We start from the raw sequence: 24470 nt of genomic DNA, 5'->3' as shown, positions 1-24470 counted from the left end.
GGCAAAATTTTTGAAACTTATGATGGGCTTAGGTTTGAATTTTTTATTAAATATGGACTGGGCCTATAAATTACCTTTACTGTTGACCTGGGCTGGAGGCTGATGAATAAATCAAGGTCTCTAATTTCAATAACTGAATTATTTCATTTCTCATCTCACTTTATTTGAACTTAAAGGAATGGGCAAACCACAGATATGCGTTATTTAAATCATTTGCTAAAAAATTTCTGATAATTGCTGGATTTAAGAAATTGTTGGACACAATGAAATAATGAAAGCCTTGTGAAGTATATATATGAAAATATTTATCCATTTTTATTTTAGCATTAATAACAAAAAAAAATAATGCCTATTGTGACCTTGTCTTAAATTTATATATATTTTAGGGATTTTTTAAGAACCCGTTATCAAAAATAAAAGTTTCTAGCTGATTGTTCGTCAAGAATGAAGGGGAATCATAATTTTCTCTTTTATTCAATGATAGATGACTAATGAATATCGCCTTTATTTGATGATATATGAATCAGAAATTTCCCTATATTATGAGGTGTTATTCAGAAATTTATATTTATTTAGATAAGGGGTTATTCTAAAATTTTCCATTATTTTTATAAAATATGTTAATGAAGTATATATTTATTAATTTTAATTTATGTTGCACTATCAAAAATCTTTTAAACTAAATTTTTATTCATTTGTATTTGTAATTTATAATCTAAAATATTTATTTTTGCTAGACATTAACATATTTTATAAAAAGTATGGAAATATTAAAATAACCCCTTATCTAAATAAATATAAATTTCTGAATAACATCTCATAAGATAGGAAAATTTCTAATTCATCCATCATCAAATAAAGGAGAAAATTCCGATTCCCCATCATTCTTGACGGGCAATCTGCTAGTTTTATAATAATTTATAATACTATTGCAATTATATTTTCTAAAGTACAAACTATTTTCCATATAACCATTATCACAACAGAATATGAATATTTTTTGTAATTCCTTTTGCATCCCATCCCATTTTCTATAATAATCTATAATACTATCGCAATTATATTTTCTACAGTACAAACTATTTTCCATTTAACCATTAATCACAACAGAATATGAATATTTTTTATTATTGCTTTTGCTGTAGTATAATGTCAATTTATATTCTATTAATTCTTTATTTACTAAAATCTCTATAATATGATCACTCAGAAGCGGACTGCATTATGGTTAACATTGATAATATAAGTTTTTCTATATTTTGGCAGGGAGAATCGAGCTACATGGGTTAAGATAAGAAGCTAGTCACCTTTTGTTGTATAATAAATGTTGGATAACTATTTTTTATTCTATTTTTTAAAATTTAAACATTAATTCATCGGTCTAAACTATAATTAATCTTAAAACATATAGACTATAATTACCAATGGTTATTATTTATGCATATAATATAAGCTCAATTTCAGTCAAGAATAAAACAGCCCAAAATTGTATATTTTATTATACGATTCATGGATAATTGAGTTAGTTCTTTATTACTAAATTTTATTAAGGTTTTAATTCTTGAATTTTAAGATACGGTACTCACATAAGTCATAAACACTTGTGTTTATTTGATTTTTTTTATTATGTAGTTATTACTATTTAAACCATTGGTATTACCACTAGCTCTTATAATTTAAACAAAAAAGTCCATTATCTTGATACTAATTGCTCGAATCTAAACTCTTTCCTCAAATAAAAAAAATATTACGCTCGCTCATAATGAAATTAAAAGTAAAAAGTTAAACTAATCGATCACTTGACTCATTTATTTTATAATTAGAAGAACAGAATTGAGGGTTTATGATGTGTGTTAGGGTTAGTATATAAATATGAGACGAGAATGATGAGTGATTAGCTAAATAATACATAAGTATTTAATGATAAAAATTAACAAAATGAAAGTCATCATTTACTATTGGATTTACTATCTTATGAGTAATAAAATAATAATCATTTCATAATTACAAAAATTTTATTACGGCTTTTAGAATCTTCATCGAATTCAACGCCCAACTATGTTTATAACGTTAAAAATATCGACACACTAACGCTAAACGGCGTCAAACGCTGCTCTGATAAAATGATTAAAAAATTGACTTCTCAAGGCAGATTTCGCAAAAATAATAACAATAATAATATAAATAATGCCCACTGCGCTTTACCTCCCACTAATTCCACCTTTTGTGGCGAATCCAATTTTAACCACATTAAATCGTCCCATTTTACCCTTATCAATATTGAGGAAAATCACAAACCGAGTTTAAACAATGTTTATTACGTCAATGGAATTAACGGGAACGTTAATTATAAAAGGAAAGAATCCAACCGGAAAAAATACAGCAAACAGTCGCAGACGGGCGGCATGTATAATGGACAAAATATGGTTATCAATGGAGAAAATTGCAAACTGACTGTTAATGGTACAGAGGCCAAAGCTCTCTCACAAGTAATCCTTTATATAAATTTAATAAAACTAAAAATCGCTAAATTAAATTTAAGTAATGAAAAAGCATTATATTATAAATGTAATTGTAATAATATACAAAATAAAAAGGTGTGAGAGAAGGGGATATGATGAATAATATAAGCAAATAAATATAAAAAATGGTATAGTAATAAAAACTGGGAGAATGATTAAGCTGAAATAAGTTTTTGCACTCCTAATTAGCAATTAGCAAGCATTTCCTCCCAAAAAAGAAGAATTACATTATAATCGGTCTTTATTACCCATTCATTTGTTTACCTAACTTCTTGAAAAATATCGGAGACTTATAGGCCCGACCAAAAAAAATCCGAGCCTTGCAGTGCAAATGGTGCCTCTGCAGGTCTCTGAAAAATATTTTAGTTATTTTGGCTAGCCAAGAATAAAGCTATATAGATATAACTGAGTATGTATAGGCTAAGATTGAAGAATATTTTTAAACATCGTTGAAATATACTATACTACATAATCCCTATTTTTTAATTTGAACTAATCCCATTTTTGCTGAACCCGTCTTGTTTAAATGTCTCTTCCTTCTTTAAGTCTTTATTCTCAAGTTTATGATTATCATTATAATGGTTCCTATCCTTTTGTATCTATCTATTCCATTATCGTATATCATTATATTAAAATTTTATATTATTGAATTAAAGCTATGTTTTATAATACAAAATGTGCTTAATAATATTTTTCTTTACCACACTTTTTTTTATACAAAAACGTAATAAAAAATTTCTCAACAATTTCGTTATCTTCTTCTCTAATTGCTCAATTCCAAAATATATTATTTCCCCGCCGTAATAGTTATATTAATTTTTTTAGTTTATTTCTTTATTTTATTAGCTTTGTTTAAAAAATTTAAACATCGAATTGATTTAATTTTATTTATTTTATGCCAAATTTTCCCTAAGGCGTTAAAATTTTTTATTAATAGATTGAGCGATTCTTATTTTTTTTTATAGATTCATGTTATAATTTTATTGAGTGGATATAAATAATTCTGAAATTTAAAGGAATATATTTTTCAGAGACCTACAGAGGTACCATTTGCACCGCCCTGCCCTCATTTTTTTTCAAAAATTTTTTACGGCCCGGCCCGGGTTTAAAAATCAACGATTTTGTGAAATTTCTTGCTTCTGAGAAAAACATATTTTATCTTTTTTTATTCTAAACAGATATTTAGTATATTATAATTTAATACTAAAAAAAATTTGTGTAAATAATATTTTGAATTATTTTTTATATAAAGTAATCCTTTTATTTGTATATTTATGGGTAAATAGTATTTTTAAAATATTACAAAATGTAAATTGTATATAATTAGTATAATAAATTATATGTTGGGAGCAGGGTTGCCAGGTCAAAATTTTTAAATAGCGGGGAAAATATGAAAATTGTGGTAGAAATGTAAAAATTGCTAAATAAAATTTTTCGGCCGAGATTTTGAATTAACTTAGTTATCCGCCTATTTTTTATAATAATTTGTTTATAATACAAAGTCAATAACTATTTTTCAAAATAAAATAGTTAATTATAGTACGAGACAAAATTTTTTAAATACTATTTATTATTGTAATATTTATCGGAGTGTGGCTAGATTTCCTCCAGAGGTTAGAGTTAGAGATGACTGGGATAAAAAATACCATTTATCGTTCTTAGACAATTATTTATAAAGGATTGAATGCGTCTTAAGTCAGTCTTGTTAGCTTCCCATATGTCACTTCCGTATAATAATAGTAGAGTTGAATAGCCTCAACCTCGTGAAAACCGATATTTCCTTAGATTTCCAGATTTTCGTGTACATATAGAACGCTCTTTTGGCTTTTTGCGTTCTAATCTTCATTTCCTCCTTGCATTCCCCTTTGTTATTGAGCATCACACCCAGGTATTTGATATCTACTTTTTTGATAACGTTTCCGCCTGCCAAAAAATTTTGGATAAAAAAGGGAGTAAAACAAGGTTGCACTTTATCACCGCTGCTTTTTAACATCATAATAAATAAAGTCATAAAGGAGGTAAATGCTGCTGCCGACTTGGCAGACTTTGGGTCTAATGAAAATTTTCACTTTGTTAATAAGATCGTAAAGAGCGTTTTATATGTACACGAAAATCTGGAAATCTAAGGAAATATTGGTTTTCACAAGGTTGAGGCTATTCAACTCTACTATTATCCCCATTTTATTATACGGAAGTGACATATGGGAAGCTAACAAGACTGACTTAAGACGCATTCAATCCTTTATAAATAATTGTCTGAGAACTATAAATGGTATTATATACACATAAAGGGAAACAGTATACTAAATACAAATCGTTATGGTATTACAAAGCTATAAAAGACGTGATGGAGCTGAATGTAAACATGAAACAATTTATAAAGCTTAATAATTGCAAAAGGTCTATCAGAAAACTCTTTCGCATCAAAGATAGATATTTCAGATGAAAATTGTTCCTAGGGATCTCTCGTTCACATACCTTTTTCTTACTTTTCTTCTTCGATTTCTTATGTGGATTTATTCCTCTCGAAAGTATTTTTCTTTAATTCACCTCAAAAATAAATAAACTTGCTTTAATACAGTAAAAAATTTTTAAATTAAGTTATCCACCTCCCACCTTTAAAGTAATTAATTTCAAAAGCAGTTCTTGGGTATAGGCTATTTTTTTGGTCCCGCTCTTTTCCTCTAAGCCTATAGACGTTTTAATAACATTTCTTAGAAATGTTGTGCGTACAAGTACGTGCGGCTTGCCCACAAACGTGTGGAGGGCTCCTCATATTTTTTTTCTCCCCCAAATTAATAAATTCCAATTAGATGGAAATGAGGAAAACCTACCGTTGCTCTGTTGTGTATTCAACGTTAGAGGGCGAATGCCCTATATATCACGTATCACGTAAAAATAACATCTTGATTTATTAAAATATATTAATTTTATAAAAAAAAACGATTTTAATTTTACAATGTAAAAAATATATTTTATGCGAAAGTCCCGCAAAACTACCGCAATTGAAAATCTACCGTATGTTTGTGAATAACATTATAGGGATCGGCGCGTACGCAGAGGGAAGCAAGGGGACAACCCCCCCCCCCCCCCCCCCCCCCAAAGCCAAAAAATGCATAGGCCGGATTATATTTTTCAAAAATATTATTTTTTATATTTGTTAATATTTATTCCTATCTCATATGTAAATTTAATTACATTTATTTATTACATTAATCTACTAAGTTATTTTTTCAATTAATTTCGATTTCAAGTTTTCCTTGGCTTAATATTTACCTATTATATTTCAATATTAGTGGCTTAATATTTATCTAAATTTCTAGTCAAATAATAATTATCTCTGAAATTCCTTGTCTAACAGGGAGAAAGAAATTGCTAGCTTGTCCAACGAGATCGAATCTCCGCCATCAAGCAGTAACAGCTTTTATGGAGTTAGAAGAGCCGATTATTAATGCTATTACTGAAATATCATAATGGTTTGAAAGAAATAATTCCTCAGTAGCAAGAAAATTATTGGATTCAGTACTTATTCCAAATTTTTTTTTCTCAATGTATTATTTAACTATACAACTATTTTATGTAATACTTTTCAAAAACATGACATTGACTTGTTTAAGAGGATGAGAATAGCGGAGAGCATTATATTAGAACTCAAGGAAATTAGAGCTAATATTAATGAAGAATTTCATATTTTATATATTATTGTTGAGTCAAAGGCAGAGCTATACGTGTTTAATATTTGTTTCCCTTGACTTGCAGCAAGCAAGCTCATCGTCAAAACATTAATATAGGATCAGTAGAAGAGTATTATAACCCAAATAAATGAATGGGTTTTCATTCATCATGCAGCACTTACCAATCTGCAGAACTTCCACAAAAGCCTTCAACCTTTTTCAGATGGTGATAGAAAAAACCAAATATTTATTAAATTTTTATCATGAAGATGTTAATGTATCTTATGATGCCTTATTAGCTGAATAACTATGATTAAAAGATTAACTATGGTTGATATAGTCCCAAAAAATGCTATGGATGCTTTGCATTATTTCAAACACATTTTAGATTATATTCCCAATATATTAAAATGGTTATATATATTAGCAACTCTTCCCATTAGTAAACTAATGAGAGAACATTCTCTTTTTAAGAAGAATAACAGCCCTGCAGAGGTACCATTTGCAGAGCACGGCCCGGATTTTTTATTTCTAAATTTTTTTTGGCCCTTCCCGGGTATTTTAAAAAAAAATTTCAGGCCCGGCCCGGGTATGTTTTAAAATACGGGCCGGGCTACAGGTCTCTGATATTTTTTAATAATGTTTAATGTTTTTTTTTAAACTTTAACTAATGGCAATGAATCAACTAGCACCCGATTAGATTTAAGAACAGATTTGTTTCTAGTAATCCTGGTACAAGAAACAAATCAAGGAACCAGAAAATCTAATCATTCTTTTAAAATTTATTGGAACCAGAATTAGGATTGCCAAAAATTATGTTTTTTTAAATTAAAGTTAAAAAAATACCTTTTTATTTTAAATAAAAATTTTTCTATATTTATATTAAGTTTTTTAATAAAAAAATATATTATATATGTGTTCCGAAGAAAATAATGTAATATGTATTAATTGAATACACATTTACATTAGACTAGTGAAGCACATATATATCCAGAAATATATTACGCAAGCCTTTAAGATTTTGCTTATATATGGCATAGAGATTTGGATATCTATTAGAAAAATCTCGAGGCATAGGAAATATTTTTCTGTATAAAATATTGAGTTAGTTTTTTTTAATAATCAGCTCAAATGGTGCGATTTTGCATCACTACATTAGACATCTCTCTGTGGAATTTATGAATAAACTATTGTTAAATACATTGTATTGACTAAAAAAATTTTATGATTAATTAATATTTATATTATAATTTTATTATAAGGGTACTGAAATAATTATATGGATTCTTACTTAAATTTAAACCATAATGTTAAAAATTAAAATAAATTTTTTATGGTAGTTTATTATAAAAATAAATCAGGATTAACTCAAATAAAATTTAGTGTATTACAACTTATTGTTCCAATTATTTGCTCATATTAAAGGTGAAGGTACTAAATATATATACTTACTTCATCAACTTATTTTATAAAAATAATGAAAAATTTCGGGATTAACTCTAATCAAAATAAAGGGAAATTTATGATTCACACCTCATAAGATAGGCTAATTTTTGATTCACCCATTATCAAATAAATGGTGAATTATGATTAACCCATCAGCAAATAAAAGAGAAATGTATGATTCTCCGTTATTTTTGACTTGTTATCAGCCTGTATTTTCATATGTAGTATTAAAATAAAGATCTTGTATATATTTCTTCTCCATACTTTATAAATTTTTTAAATATCCTTAATAAAAATATTATTTAGACATTATAAAACTCTAATTATACTTGTAGCAATACAATCATAATTAAAAAAATATTAGAAATATTAGGTGCAGATTCATAAATATTTTTTCCTAATATACATAATGTGACCCTATAAAGGTAAAAGAATTAAAATAAAAATAAAAAAACATGTAAATTAATTTTCACACTAACACCTGATAACTTTATGATGGTAAATCAGAAATGACGGGGAATCATGGATAATGGTGAATCACATACCACAAGGTAGGAAGGGATATTTGTTTGGACTAATATTTCTAAATTTTTTCAATCAATGAATTTGATATTTCAATTATAGAAGATTATATGTGAATGTTTTATCTTTTTAAATATTTTCCTATCTCTGATGACAAAATAATTATTTTATAATATTTTGATATTTACATCTTGTAAGGGCCACAATTGCCCATGGGTAACGACAGGCTCAAGCAGGAAAACCTACATCTCTAAAGCTTTGTCTTTTCATTTTTTGTAATCACAAAAAACGGGAATAGTAAACTAACCTCCTCTTAAAGTATGGCAACTGAGAGTTACTGAGCTAGATCTATCTTAGAGAGAGAAAAACTAGAAACCCCTTTTAGTGCCTGTCAATATCTCATCATCGATAAAATTATAATTTAAATGTATGATTACGTCCTTTGGGCTGTTGCATAGGCGGAAATATGATTTTATTATGTGGTGATTTTAGACAGACGTGACTAAAGGCTTCAAATTCGAGATTATAGTCGTGTATTATAAGTTGAGATTTATGGAGTTATTTTAAAACAGTACATTTGATTGATAATATGCATACTTTATTAGTGCAAGGTAATTACAACGCTTGACTATGCTGATCTTTTCCTAAATAGTGTTAAAATTCCACATTATTAGCCTGAAAATTATTCGAGAATAAAATGTTTTTATGATAATTTTATCGAAATTGCTGATATAAATAGCCTCTCTACCAAAATAATATTAACCATCAAACTAAATCGCATTTACGCCTAACAACGACATCATTAATATTATTTCAGGCGCTTTCAAGCATTAATATAATGCTGATTCCATTGAAAGCTATAATCAGATATAATGAATTTTCTCAGGTCGTTACAATTGTTATTCTTTTACGCAAGAGCCCAAACAAATGACTTTATAATGGTTACCCGCTTAATCATATGACATTTACATGATAATTTTATTGTTGAGGTGTTGACAAGCACTAATAAGTGATTTCAAGTTTTTCTCCTTAAAATAGATCTTGCACTAAGTGACTCTTAGTTGTTTATTTTAAAAAGACATTAGTTTCTTATAAATCCCCTTTTTGAGATTACAAAAAATAAAAGTCAAAGACCTTTGATGGGTACTCCTACTTGAACCCGTCTTTGCCCATAGACAACTATATGTGGCTCTTACAAGATTAACAAATAATATGAAAATAATGATTTTATCAGAGGTACAAAGGAAAATTTTAAAAAATGACACACGATATATAATCTATAATTAAATCTTAAATTCATAGATTGAAAAAATTTAGAAATGTTTATCCAAACAAATATTCCTTCTTACATTGTGGTTTGTTATTTACCATCTTTTATTAGTGCTGTAAACATTTTTAAAAAAATCGAACGCGTTCGCGTTCAACGTTCATTGACAAAAATCGAACACGTTCACGTTCAAATTCAAAAAAAGGAACGCGTTCAAGTTCATGAACGCGTTCATACGTTCAAAATTTTATGATAAATTTTTTTTAAAATTTAATTTGATATAAATAAATGCCTTATATTTTTCAACACAATATATTAGCCATGATAAAAAATTATAGTTTTATTTTGATAATATAATTATAAATACAATATAATAGAGCGATAAAAAAATAAATTTATAAAAAAATTTTCTTATTAATTTTTAATAATAATTGCTTTTCAAAATTTTCATCTGATAGGCATGAACGCTTGTCAGTTAATACAGCGTTAGCTATACTAAAAACTCGCTCAACAGGGGCAGATGAAGGGATTGCGGTGTTATACTTGATAAATAATTCTTTTAAAAGGGGGAATTTATTAAAAACATTTAATGTTTTATCCATTGTTTCAAAAAATTGAGCTATGTTATCATCCTCTGCCCTCTTCTTCCTCGTCAAAAAAAAAGGATATCTCGGAATTGATTTTAAAAGAGTGAAATATTTTTGATATTTGGGCCATGGTAATTCTAATTCATCTAATATTGAATTTTGCTTTTCAGAATCTGATGATGAAATATTTATATCCATGCAAATGTTAATCTATTAAATTAAAATATAAAATATTCAAATTAATAAACTTTAATCTTATCTTCTCTAGCAGTAGCACGTTATGGTACGTTAATTGCAATATGAAAGAGGAAAAAGTAAAAACATCTGATTAAAAAATATAAGACTTTTTTGTTAAAAAATTGGATTAAATATTAATTTTTCAAATAAATAAAAATCTAAGACTTTTTTGTTAAAAAATGCGGATTAATATTAATTTTTCAAATAAATAAAAATAAAAAGTGTTTTTAAAATTGAACGAACGTAAAATTGAACGTGTTCATCAAAGAAAAGGAACGCGTTCACGTTCAAAGTTCGTCAAAAAAAAGGAACGCCGTTCATCACCTTTTTTCAAAAAAAACGAACTTCGTTTTACAACACTACTATTTACAATCTAAGACAATTTTTATTTAATATTTCTTTTAAATAATATCTTGTGAATTATTTTTTTTACAACTGTAAAATTTCTTATATATTAATTAATTAATATAAATTAATGCTTTAACTTCATTTATAAAATATATTTTCATATTATGAAAGTTTTGCTCAACAAATCTAACTTTTTATAATCAATTAGTAAAAAAAATAATTTGGAAAGGAATCCATATTTTAAAATGTATCTTTTTGATTTGTAATTTATTTGGCAGGCAATTTTTAAGATTAATTTAGTTTGATTTTTAAGGGATCACTTATTTATTTTAATAGCAAAATTAAATAATTGGCACGTGGTTGCAATCATTGAATTTCAATTATTTAAAATAACGAGATCTATGTTTTTGGTTGAAATGTCTGATACGTTAATAAGGACCTATCCGAAAAAGTTAAACGATCTATTTATTCACATAGAAAAGCGGGAAAATTATGAGTGCTCAAAAAATTGGTAATTTAAATTTTTACCCATGTGCGGGCCTAACCGAATTCAAAAAAGAATGTCTACCCGAGTCCGATCGAGACAGGTATATACACGACCTTCATTTTAATAGTGTAAATATGATGGTCACATGACAATGCGCATATATTTTGCCCATTTATTTACTTTTATTTCAAATATTTTAATAACAAATATGTAAAAAAAAAATCTTGTCATTAGGAGGAGATAAGCAAAAGACTTTCGCTACCTATTGATATACACATACCAGAAAGTTTTTTAACTAGAAATTTTTCGCAACCGCTCCTAAACGGACCATTAAGTCGAAAGGACAGGAGGGATTCTCTTTACGAAATTGGGTTCGGTCGTAGTGATACTTACACCAAATTGGACAAAGTCGGAGAGGTTTAAATTCAAAAATATTTTAATTTATTTCAAGTATGATTTAGAATTATAAGAAAGAAAGTACTAAGAACTTTTTCTTTGGTCGTGAATTGTAAGTTCTATAAGTTGAACGCTGGCATTTATATATAATCAAGCTAAATTTTGCTTACTTCGCTCTACTATTCCATTACCTTTGGTGGTATAACATAGGTATTTGTTTTATATCTTTCACACTTTCTACATTTTTGAGGTCAACATTTATTTTAATTATCTGACCTTCAATAATTTGGTTAATTTCTATATAGACTTGCAATATCAATGTCCATGGTTTTTTGTAAGATTATAGGGATTGTCATAAAATCAATAGGAAGTCCGTTTAACTTGAAGTACCCTAAATATGTACTAATTGTCACGATCACTCTGAATTACGATTTTTTAGTCATAGGATCTAACGAAGGAGAACATTAAACAAATGTTCACAAACAGCCTATATTAGCGTCTACCTGAATCAGGACTAGCAATATATCTAAAAAATGCACATTTTTTTAGGCTGTCATAGAATAGGGCCTAGAATCAACGCAAACTGATTGTACTAAAAATACGGAATCTATAATAACTATCCAGAACCTATATATTTAACCGAGATCCGATTATCATTGGCCTAGTTACTTGTTATTCAAAATTCATCTATTCTATCCATTGTATCAAACCGAATTCGATTTAGTCAGGAGACCTTTTCAACACTTTGATTACTGAATTAAAAGCAATAAATAAAAAAATTTTAAACTATAGTTATTAGTTTATTATATTATACCCATTTTAATGGGATCTAAAATGTTGAAACCGAAAAAAATAGTAGAAGTATGATTAGAATTCTGGGGCCATAAACCATACAAATGGTAACGGGGGCTGGAAAATGAATGTAAACGGGAACTCTATAGTGTCTTTAAACAATTTTTACCTCGTCGCTTGTTATAATTTCATTTCGAATAATTTTACAATTAAGGGATAAGATGTATACCCTCCTCGACTCAAACAAGAATCGAGTTGGCTTAATTGTAATAAGCAATTGATAAACTGTAGAATGTTATTAAATTAACTAATCTAAAATTGGCAAACAAGTTTTTAAAAAATAGTAACAATGATTAACCGATTTATTTATTTTTTATAAAAAAAAAAGTATATAGAAAGTTATATCTGACTCACCAAATTTTGATTAAAATTCACATTATGAAAAGATAAGACAAAATGAATTAACGAAGTAATGTTAATTCCTTTATTTATTTCATTTATGAATTACTAGCTGATAACCCGTCAGGAATGACGGGTAATCAGAATTTTCTCCGTATGGATAATAATAAATTTTACCTTCATTTGATTATGGATGAATCAGAATAATAGTCAAATGAGAGGAATAGATTATCCGTATTTATCCTTCTAAGATTTCTATAAATTTTTAAAGAAAATACCAAATATATTATGAAAAATATGGAATAGAAATAATATGATTTTTAAGTTTTGATATTTATTAATTCTTTTAAGAAATTTTCCACATCCAGACGCAATGGTTTTTGCTCTCTCACTTCTTATAAAATCTACATTCTTCTCAAAGAATCATTTAAATGTTTTTTAAACCTTCCTAAATTCATCTTTAAAAAAGGACCTGCCATAATAGATTCGAATCAATCATGGGGGCAAACCTGATTATCTCACAAAACTGTGGTGGTATCCACCCCATTGCAATGGGCTATTTAGAAGATTATTAGCAAAAATAATTGCCATGGGTCAAAACCCAGGGTCTTAACTTATTAAGTATATTTATCATTTAGTATTTGGTGTTAAGGGAGAAGGCATAACTTCACATGCCATTTGTATTCCAAATTCCTCCTCCTAGGCTATTATCAAAGTAGAATTTAAAAATGCTTTCAATAGCAAATTTTGTGAACATTTCATAAATTGTTTTTATCCCAAATTTCCTGTTTATTCAAAATTCCTAGAGACATACTGTAACATTAAAACTCCTTTATTCAGCCCACATGTCATAGATTCTGACGAAAGGATTCAGCAGGGAGCACACGTCCGCGTTTATTTTACCTTGGTATTCATTATCACATCCAATATCTTAAATCTAAATTTGATTTGGATATAATTATTTGGCATCTTGATGATGGAACAATCTGTGATGCTCTTCCTAAAATAATTGGTTTTCAATTTCTTGAAGCCAATTTTAAAAGACTCATTCTTAAGTCCAAATCCAAAATCTGTTTCCATGATAACAATATACAAAACCCTCATCTGGCAAATAAATTTTTTTAGTGAGTACATAAATAATAAAAATTAAAAAAAATAAGGAAATTAATATAATTTAAAAGTATACAAAGTTAGATTAACAAAAAAAATGCATTGCTGGGATTCGAACCCAAAGCCACCAGATTCGTAAGCGACGCTCTAGCCGAATAGGCCACAGACGCTTTTCAAAGTTGACGATTTTTTAAATATACATTATAAATTGTGACACTGTGACTATGACGCGGCTTTTATATTTATTATAGATAGATATATGTTTATGATGTATAAGATGGTAATGTTAGATATTATTTTAATGGATGCTTTGATGAATGAGTGTTTGATATGGTATCATGCTATAAGAATACTATTGGCTATTACGTTGTGAAAAATTTAAAAATATAAGAATACCTATTTAATAGTTTGAATTTTAAAATAACAACAAACTTTGAATCGTATGTGAATGTGTCATACTTAATTATTTTATCTTCTATTTTATTAATTTTGCCAGATTAAGTAAAAAAAAAATCTTTACTGGGATTCGAACCCCATGATCTTCACATTTATGAGCGACGCTCTTGCCAATTAGGCCACCAACGCTTTTAAAAAATCGTGAATTTTTAAAATATATTTTAAATTGTGACACAGTGATATTGTGACTGTGACACGGCTTTTATATATATTATTATTATAGATTATAGATAGATATTATTAGATGTTATTTTTTTTATTACATAATTTATAAGTTTAAGTAAAAAACATTAAAATAATACATAAAGAGCCAAATCAACCAATATAATAATTTTTATACATTGGACAGGCAAGTTAAACAAAATTTTTAAATAAATGAGCAGGCAAGTTAAACAAAATTTTTAAATAAATGAGCAGGCAGGTGCACCAAAACTTGCCCATTGCAGACCTCTAATCAGGATGACATCGGAAACAGCAGATCATAATGGATTTTACCTTTGCCAAAGAATCCATTTATAAATGATATGCATCTGCCACTATTTTCCCATGCATTTACCACCAGAGGTCTGCAAATGACAACATTTTTTGGTCCAATGGGAATTTAGTTAACATCTTGTAGGATTGAACTACCAAGTTGGATTAAGGAAAAAAAATCATTGGCGAGATTTGAACCTAAGTCCATCAGATTTGTAATGGACGCTCTTACCGATTAGGCCATACACTTTCAAAATTCACGACCATGAAATGGTTTTTCAGAAAAAAATCATAGCATTAAAAAATATTAGTGTCACAATTTATAATATATATCATAGATATTTCAGTTAGTTCTAGTATATATATGATGTTGTATAAGATGGTAATAGTTTTATGGTAATGGAAGATGAATGAATGTTTGATAAGATATGATTCTATGGTGATTTTTATTGGATGAATATTTTTTAAAAGAATATTAAAAGTATAAGAATACCTATTTAATAGTTTGATTTTTAAAGTAGCTACAAACTTTGAATCATATCTTTTTGATTAATTTTGCCAGATTAAGAAAGAAAAAAATATTTTGCCAGATTGAGAAAAAAAAATCTTTGCTGGGATTCGAATTGAAGTCCATTAGATTTGTAAGCAACGCTCTTGCCGATTGGCAAGTCACTTATCAAAATTAACGATTTTTTAAATATATATATTATAAATAATTGTCACAGTGTGACAAGGCTTTTATATATATTATAGATATATAGTTTTTTGATGAGGGATTTCGCTTTATTCGTTAGTATCATAGATTAGAGCCCAGCAGTATAACTAATTTTTTAAGTCCGGCGTCCCCTCCGATGAATTTTTTTTGTCTAGTCTGTTCTTATCCAAAAACATGTTAGAGTGGGGAATAGAATAAATATGAATTTTATAAGGATAGCAAAATTATAAGAGTTTGGAGATAAGATAGATAAGGGTGGATCACAAAATCTATTTTAAGAGGATTTATTTAATAACAGAACATTAACACTTTTTATTATCTATAATTATACAAATAAAATAATTTACCTTACATTATATAAAGTTTTTTATAATTCGAGATTATTAGAGCTAAGTGTTTTTTTCCCGCTCATATCCATTTGGGATCAAAGCGAAGAAATTGTTTAGAAATATTGAGTAGGGGAGACCAGGGCTAGTCGGCGCAATTTTTGTCAAAATCATCATAGCTCCGAAAATAATGACCACATAAGAACTTACAAAATACAAATAGATACCTTAAACATCTACCTCTAAATATATACTGTTATATTTTTTAAATATTTAATAATTATTTTTCTAGAAAGGTTTAGTAAAAGTCATTTTTTGAACCTAGTAGCCTCGAACCCATGGTTAGTCGGATCATCGATGGGGCTAGTCGAATCAAGTGGTTTATTAGGCTTCATATGGGACAAAAAAAAATTTTCCCAGATTTTAATATATAACTATGATACTTTATTTATATAATATTCTATTTACAATTATAACAAATAAAATAACAATTTTTTTTGACAGAGAACCACTCTACATTGAAACCAATCTTCAAAATTATGAAAACTTTTATAATCCTATACACACATCTTTTATTAATGTTTATATTTATTACTAATAAATTTACTCAAAATTTATCTAATTCTATATTTAAATATATAACATAATTTGATTTTATTATCAGGCTAAATATAATCTGATAACTAAAATGTTCATGTCCAATAAAATGAATTAATTTGAATCATATTATATTGTCAATTAAAATAGATATATATATAAATATTTATTTGTTAGATATAATATAATTCATTTTAAATAGATATTATTATCAGGCTAAAATGTTTATATCTAATTAATTTGAATCATATTATATTGTCAATTAAAGTATATATTATATTTATTTGCTAGATATTAATTTAAATAATTTACCTTATTATTAGGCTAAAATTTATATATGCAATATATATAATATCTGTGACAATATATTATACATTATCACAATATGTATATGAAGATTTTAGTTTGCAAGATATTTATTTAGGTCTGATATTATATTAAAATTGAAATGTATTATGAAAAGTCAATCACATTAATAAATTTATATAATAATTATTATTTAATATATTACATTTATAAAATATTATATTTTAACCTGTAATAAATGGTATTTTTCTTAATGAGATATCATTTTCATACAGTTTTTTAGTATCTTCATAATCTTTTTTTAGTAAAAATTTTACTATTTTGAATTTTGCACATATATATTTGGGTACCATAATAATATAATAAAAATTGACTGATTGCTCCGACTAGCCACGATTCTACTAACCTCAATGGTGGTAATATTACTAATTTGATCTTAACATATATTTAAACATTATATATCAATCTGAAACTTTCCCGAATATTAAAATAGATATTTAACTTTCATATAATGTTCATTTTGTCATGTTTAAACTTTTAATTTTTTAATACAACCTAATAATATTAAGTGAAAATATTGTAATTTTTACATCAAAAACATGTCATAACGGATAAAAATTTAAATAGCCAAATATTATAAATTATTTTCATCCCCAATTATGAATATTATTGAATTCTATTTTAGAACTAAATTTCAAATTTTAATCTTTACTAGTTATAAAATAAAATCCTTTGAACCGACAAGCCCCTTGCCCCGACTAGCCCTGGACTCCCCTAGTTCCTATTTATTAAAGAGTTCAAGCTAAATATTCATATTTTTTTATATTGATTAGGGTACTTATGCCACAGTTTATAGGGGTCGATCCAGGCTAACTGATAGCTTCGTGGCCCTCAAGGAAATAAGACTGGAGTACGAGGAAGGTGCTCCTTGTACAGCCATAAGAGAAGGTTATTTAATTTCTTTATGTAAATTTAAATAATTTTCTTATATAACATTTTTTGGTGTTAAAGGAGGGGATTAAAGATCTTATAATATTTTTTGCTTCCTATAATACATTTAATAATATATGTTTTTCCTAGAACGCAAATTCCATTTCAATTAATCTGTTGGCATTTTTTTCAACCAAAATACTTTTTTTTTGTCGAAATAAAATTGGACAAGCTTTAAAATTAAGTAGAAAATTTTTCCCCGGGGGTTTTTATTTCCATTTCTTATTAAATGACAGTATATTATTTAAAAAATTGCATAGCACTTTTTAATTTATTTATTTATCTTGATAAGTTTCCCTGCTAAAAAATCTTAAGCACGCGAATATAGTGACTCTACACGATATAGTCCACACCAAGACATCACTCACCTTAGTCTTCGAATATTTGGTAATCAATATTATTTTTAATAAGATATGCAAGTATGCACTATTTTGACCCGCTTTTCTTGCGGGATCCGAAATTTGAAGACGGTCGATGACCGAGAACCACTAATATTATGATATTTATGGGCCTCGGAATTAAAGCTAAACTAAGGAATTTATATATGTACAAATATATATGTTAATTTTCTATATCTAAAATATTATTAATATAAAAATAATAAGGAACGCGATTTGAAACAATACATGGAAGATTGTGATAACATACTACATTTCCATAACGTCAAAGTATGGCATCGCATATATATATATATATAATAAAAATTATAATTAGAAAATCGTGGTAAGGGACAGGAATTTAGAACAAGGGCATTATAGCTCTTATAATTTAGGTCAGCTATTACCCCTTAAAAAACACTTAGCAAGTAGCGAGTATTTTAGATGTGCTTAGGCATGCTTTTCCCTCTCCATGGTGACATTACTGATCTAAAATATATTTAACCGTTCGTTTGAATATTATTAGATTGGAATATTATCATATGTCTTAATTGTGCTTAATTTATTTTTTTATTATAATAAATAATTATAGAACCATAAACATTAAAGCTTATAATATTTGGTATAACGATTAACTTTTTTATAATATATTTTTTTTAATTAACATTTATTTATCAAAGTTATTTTTGTTCCAATTATTCCGTGGTCTGGAATTTTGTCACAGGAAACAAATATTGCATAGAGATCTCAAACCACAAAATTTGCTCATCAACAAAGTCGGTGAATTAAAATTGGCTGATTTTGGTAATAAAAAAAAAAATTTTTGAAAAATCAATGTCACTTTTATTAACCTTAGCTCAGTCTAATAATTTGTATCCATTTTTCTCTTTTCCTCATGTTATAAATGTCTATCTATCTTATTGGTAAAAAGAGAATTTAGAGTGGTCAAAGATTATAGGAGAATGGGGATTGGGGATAGAGTATAAAATAAGATTTAATATTGCTAAGCAGATAAAGAGCAAAGTTAGAGTTAAAATGAGCCAGAATTCGGATATAGATCTAAGTAGGCCTGTTTTAAAAACCAATCAATTAGTAATGAATACGAATGAATAATTATTCAATAGTTAGTTTTTATATTAATTTGAATAAATTAACTTATATATTAATTTTATAAAATCATAGAGTACATGTTTTTATAGTTTTCTTACACTATATTGATAAGTTTTCATTACATTAAAGTCCTTTTTAGAATAATATAACAAATTAATCTAAAATTCAGCATTTTGAACTAGAGATCCACAAGGCCTGGCCCACTCTATCACAATTTCGACAGAAAGTTGATATAGAACCCTATAAAAATCGAGTAGTCGTTTAAATAAATCTTTTCCCATTTTATTATAACAGGTTTAGCTCGAGCAAAATCAGTTCCCACGAAAACCTTTTCCAATGAAGTTGTAACTTTATGGTATAGGCCCCCTGAAGTCTTATTAGGCTCGACTGAATATTCGACACCCATCGATATGTGGTATAAATTGCATTTTATTTGATAAATTTATTTTTAATTATCTTCTCCTTAGTAGTAATGTTTTTTAAAAACCTTGATTTAGTTTATTATTTAATAACCGCTAAACCACAATTTTAGCCAAATAATATTGAGAATAATCAAGCAGGATTTTGATTAAATTTTACCTAAAATTCTAAATGTTTTTTGTAAAAAATTCTTTTATAAGTAAATCCTTTGTGATTTTTGTGCATAAAGAATCTTTAATTTTGTGATCTTCAAAGATTTTTTGTTCAAAAGTTTATAGCCACGTTTATGAGTTTATCTCTATTTGACTGAATTTTTTAAATTACTTTGACACTAATCGTCTATTTTAAGATACCCTAAATTTTACGATACTAAATCTTTTAAAATAATATACAATAGGGGAGTTGGTTGTATATTCTATGAAATGGCATGCGGTAAACCTCTCTTCCCCGGTTCCACTGTCGAAGACCAACTCAAAGTCATATGGCAAACACTGGGTCCTCCCGCTAACAATACTTATGACAAAAATAATATTTTATGTCATAAAACCAATCAAAATCATCACATCTACAATAAAAATATAGGCGAGAACCTATACTTTGATAATCTTAGATTGTTGGCTCCCCGGCTAGACAAATCGGGTATAGACCTGCTCTCTCGTTTACTAGAATATGACCCAAAGCTGAGGATATCAGCTAAGATAGCTCTTAGGCACGAGTTCTTTAAATCCTTACCAGAAAGGGTTCATCACTTACCCGATAGTGAGAGAAATATTTTTATAAAATCATATTAAGAACATTTTATTCTTAATTAAAATATGACATGATTCAATTTTTATTAAATAAAAAACCATATATTTAGGATTTTTGTAAATATGATTTTTTAATATATAGATTAATATAATATTAATTAGGGATGACCATATTTTTTATCTGATCGGACCGATTTTTTGTGGGTCTAGGCACGTTTTAGGCATTTTTATTGAAGAAACTGCGGCTCAAATAATAAAAAAAATCTGAAAACAAAATACTAAGTAATTATTACAAACTATAAATAAATATTGTGCGTAAAAAAACGCTAACTACAACATCTCCACATCGATTCCCAAGCTGCTCAATGGGAAGGGGACCACTGCTCACTAATGCTGAAACAGGTTATCCAGCTCTTGGGAATTCAGGTCAGCCGGAGCCTCAACCCCTTGTGCGGAGGAGCTTCCAACGGCCATCCATTTCTCTCAAATGCCCTTCTTCACAGCGAAAACGCACCACCCCGTTCCCGCACCAGTCCTATAATCTTTTTTCTGCTCATGTCTACCATCTCCACATTCCTAGCTCGAGGCGGGCGCGTATCCATACCCTGTGCGAGCAACCTAAACTCACTAGCAAGGGGCTTCATATCACTGCTGATGATATCGTGGTCCTCACCCAATGCGTACCTAAGTCTACATATCTTTAAACCATAACCCGTGCATTCCCTGATTTACTCTACAGACAAGCCATCTGTTTCTTTCCTTCTCACTAACAGCAATTTTTCTTTATTTCCCTAAACTACCTTACAAATTTTTCAAAATTATTTTTCTCTGTGCTTTCTGTGAAGGAGAAAGGCATTTCAAAAGGGATTGTTTGCAGGTGTGGCAGCCTAGAAGACGGTTAGCGGTGGGGGGAATGGATAGCTGGATTGGGCCGCAAATGTCGGGGTATCATTGGGAGCACAGCCGCATTGACTACAAGAGACCAAGGCTCAGGCTCGTCAGGTCTTCAGACAAGGAGTGTAGGGTGGATGCCTGCAAGCTGGATGAGCTGTATCAGCATAGTGCCCCTCTCCATCGAGCCGCCTAGGATTCGGAAGGGTGGAGTTGCTATAGTCAGCTTTTTTTGGTACAATTGCGTAGTTATTTTGTTTTCAGATTTTAAATTGGCTTAATTTTGAGACTCATTGTGATTCACGCTTTCTTCGATGTGAAGATTATTTTGTTATTTTTATTTATATTACAGGATTTCGATTATTTATGATAATTGTATTGACTTTGTCATGTATAAAAGGTCAAGAAATTTAGCTTTAAAAATTATTATAATTTATTTTTGCCTAAACAAAAAAAACCTCAAAAGTGTTTTTGACCTCTTAAGAAAAAGAAGTAAATAAGGGAGAAGAAAATAATTTGAAATTTCTTTAAAAAGGATCAAAGATTAAATTAACTTTACTTAACAATTTCTTCCAGATACACAGTTAGCAATAGTTTAGACGTTATTGAAAACCAGATTTACCATGATTATTTATAAATAGTGCTTAGATTCTTTTCCATCAATCAATACACATAATAAAGTATATATATTTGTTTTAAGCCACGTCCATATTTACGGTTCCCAACATTAAGCTTATGAAGGATCCTGGATTTAGGCCAATCAACGGTATATTGAATTGAATTTATTATTTTATAGGTATATAAGTCCTATAAGGACCTCTTTTCTTTGACCAGTATAGATTAAATCTATGCGCCTAAGTCAATCGATGGCGACGTTCATCGGCGCGTCTTATTAGCCGCCGCCTAATGAATTGGCGACAGTGTTTTAAAAAATAAATTATATTTATTATTCATTGTATTACATTTTTTATAATTTATTTGCTCACTCTTAGTTCCAAGATTGTTAATATAGTTTAGTTTTCAACTCATTTTCTGTCCCACTCTTAAATAAATTTAAGTACTTCTCATTTTTCAAAATAGACTAAGGAATTGACTTTTTACTTAGGGTCGCGCATAAATTCTTTAATATTCTATCGATTTTTATATAAACAAATTTATATATAAATTGGAATGCAAACAAACATAAAGTAAGATATATACGTAAATTAGAAATCAAATTTAGTTATAATTGCCGTGGTGATTGGTGGGGCATAAGTTCTTTTAGCTTTGAGTATTAATCCAGCGATGGAAAAATTATTTTGGTGTACTGGTTACAGATATACAAAGTATTTTCTTAGCCTAATTAGATATTCTAGAAATTTCCAGAAAATTAATGCATCCTGTTATGGTATAATATGTTGGCCGAGGAAAATATGAAATTCTTGCTCTAGATTTTTATATTCTATCGATTTTATATAAACAAATTTATATATAAATTGGATTGCAAATAAAAATAAAGTAAGATAATTACGTAAATTAGAAATCAAATTTAGTTAAATTATAATTGTCGTGGTGATTGGTGGGGCATAAAGAAGTTCTTTTAGCATTGAGTATTAATTTAGCGATAGAAAAATCATTTCGCTAGGTGTACTGGTTGCAGGTATACAAAGTATTTTCTTAGCTAAATTAGATAGTCTATGAATTTCCATAATGTTAATGCATCCTGTTGTGGTATAATATGTTGGTCGAGGAAAATATGAAATTCTTGTTCTAGATTGTTAGTGGTATTATAATCGTTGCTTGGATTTGTTTGCTATTTTAGCTATACATCCCTGGGTATTGATACAAACTTCGAAAGATTAAAAAATCTATGATTAGAATAGTGTAATAAATGATGCCTCGGGTAACCATGTAAACTATTTCCACAAACCTCTAAAAAAATTTCTTATTTAACCCGGGCTTTATTCCAGCGCTACCTCTGATATCCTAGTTATTACCTGCCGATACATCGTACAAACCTCTTATGTATAATATAATTTATATACTTTTGATTAAATTTATTTTATAGCTAAACAAAGACGCCAAAGTTTGTTATGAATTTCAGGTTGATTATAAAGTCAAGTTCGGGCCTTAATGAACGTGGAAAAAATATATTCTAAATATGCATTTAAACACAAAATAGTTCATTACAAATAATATGTATTATCACGCAATCTTTATTAATAGAAAATTTTACATTTTTTACCAATCAATTATAATATAATTATTAGGGTTATTTTTTTTTACGAATTATCACCTAGACCCTCCGCAATTAGTCTCCCCCTAAACCTTAATACTACATCTATTAGTAATGTTTTCCCGTTATTATTTAATATAAAAATATACATAATTATTAGACAATTTTTTTAAAATTATTTCATATAATTACATACAATAATAATAGTTATTATATTTTTTATTTATTTAATCATTAATTTTAAAGATTTCATTACACGATCTTTACACAATTATTTATTTGGTGAGCAACTATAATACGCGATGGTAAGCTTGTTTTATGTGATTTATTTATTAATATTAAATAGAATTTCGCCAATTTATTATAACTGAATTTTGAATACCCGAGGAATCCCCCTTGATTTTATACAAATGAATCTCAATGTAATCGATTTTTTAATGGTTAAATTTTAAAATATAATTATTTATTTTATTTTTATCATAACCAAAAATAAAACAATTTTGTCACAAGCAGTATGCGATATTATAAATAAAAATATATTATTCTATATTTTTTTAGTCGAATTATATTGTAAATATATAATTTTTTACTACTGTTATTAAGGTTAGTAAATAATAGTAACTATCGAGTAAAGTTTATTTTTTATTAAAAATTATGTTATTCTGTATCCTAACTGGGACGATTAAGCATATAGGTTTCATATTAAATTTCAAATCACTAGTTTGAATAAACTTTGCAAATCTCAATACGCTCTCATATGGTTATACCTTTTATGTTTATGATTATAAATAATCTATCTACATCTATCAGCAAAAATGCTAGATTTGTGTTTTATAAAAATGTTTTAAACTTATTTGGTTAAAATTGTAAACGAATAAAGATAAATGATTACCGATTTGAAAGACCTGCTTTGTTGTAAGCATAAAGAATGTGCTGAGACCTTGACACTTATCCTAAGAAATGATAAATTAAAATGAAAAACAATTAAACTAAAGTAATAATATAGAATAATACATTAATCCGAATGTATTTTATTCAATATTTATATAAAAATAAA

The 24470-nt window shown here is 27.7% G+C and overlaps 1 protein-coding gene across 2 annotated transcripts in view; it reads left to right on the top strand.

Moving 5' to 3' along the window:
- Window positions 1-23939, top strand: part of LOC135925099 (cyclin-dependent kinase 18-like) — a 55289-nt gene extending 31350 nt beyond the window's left edge. The window contains exons 2-12 of one of the 2 annotated variants that reach the window (XM_065460275.1): window positions 177-287; window positions 2032-2489; window positions 11325-11507; window positions 17495-17609; window positions 17944-18038; window positions 18257-18319; window positions 18709-18832; window positions 19433-19553; window positions 19956-20317; window positions 21899-21964; window positions 23246-23928. In XM_065460275.1, coding sequence (XP_065316347.1) covers window positions 2124-2489; window positions 11325-11507; window positions 17495-17609; window positions 17944-18038; window positions 18257-18319; window positions 18709-18832; window positions 19433-19553; window positions 19956-20317; window positions 21899-21964; window positions 23246-23274 — 1524 coding nt within the window. In that variant the 5' untranslated portion in view covers window positions 177-287; window positions 2032-2123 and the 3' untranslated portion in view covers window positions 23275-23928. Of the gene's footprint in view, window positions 1-176; window positions 288-2031; window positions 2490-11324; window positions 11508-17494; window positions 17610-17943; window positions 18039-18256; window positions 18320-18708; window positions 18833-19432; window positions 19554-19955; window positions 20318-21898; window positions 21965-23245 lie in introns of both variants that reach the window. The other variant, XM_065460274.1, reaches the window with a different exon arrangement.
- Window positions 23940-24470: the final 531 nt, after the last annotated feature.

Source organism: Gordionus sp. m RMFG-2023, chromosome 2, assembly GCF_954871325.1.
Source record: "Gordionus sp. m RMFG-2023 chromosome 2, tfGorSpeb1-WG-v2, whole genome shotgun sequence".
Lineage (NCBI taxonomy): Eukaryota > Metazoa > Nematomorpha > Gordioida > Chordodea > Parachordodidae > Gordionus > Gordionus sp. m RMFG-2023.
This window is presented reverse-complemented; position numbering and strand designations above follow the sequence as displayed.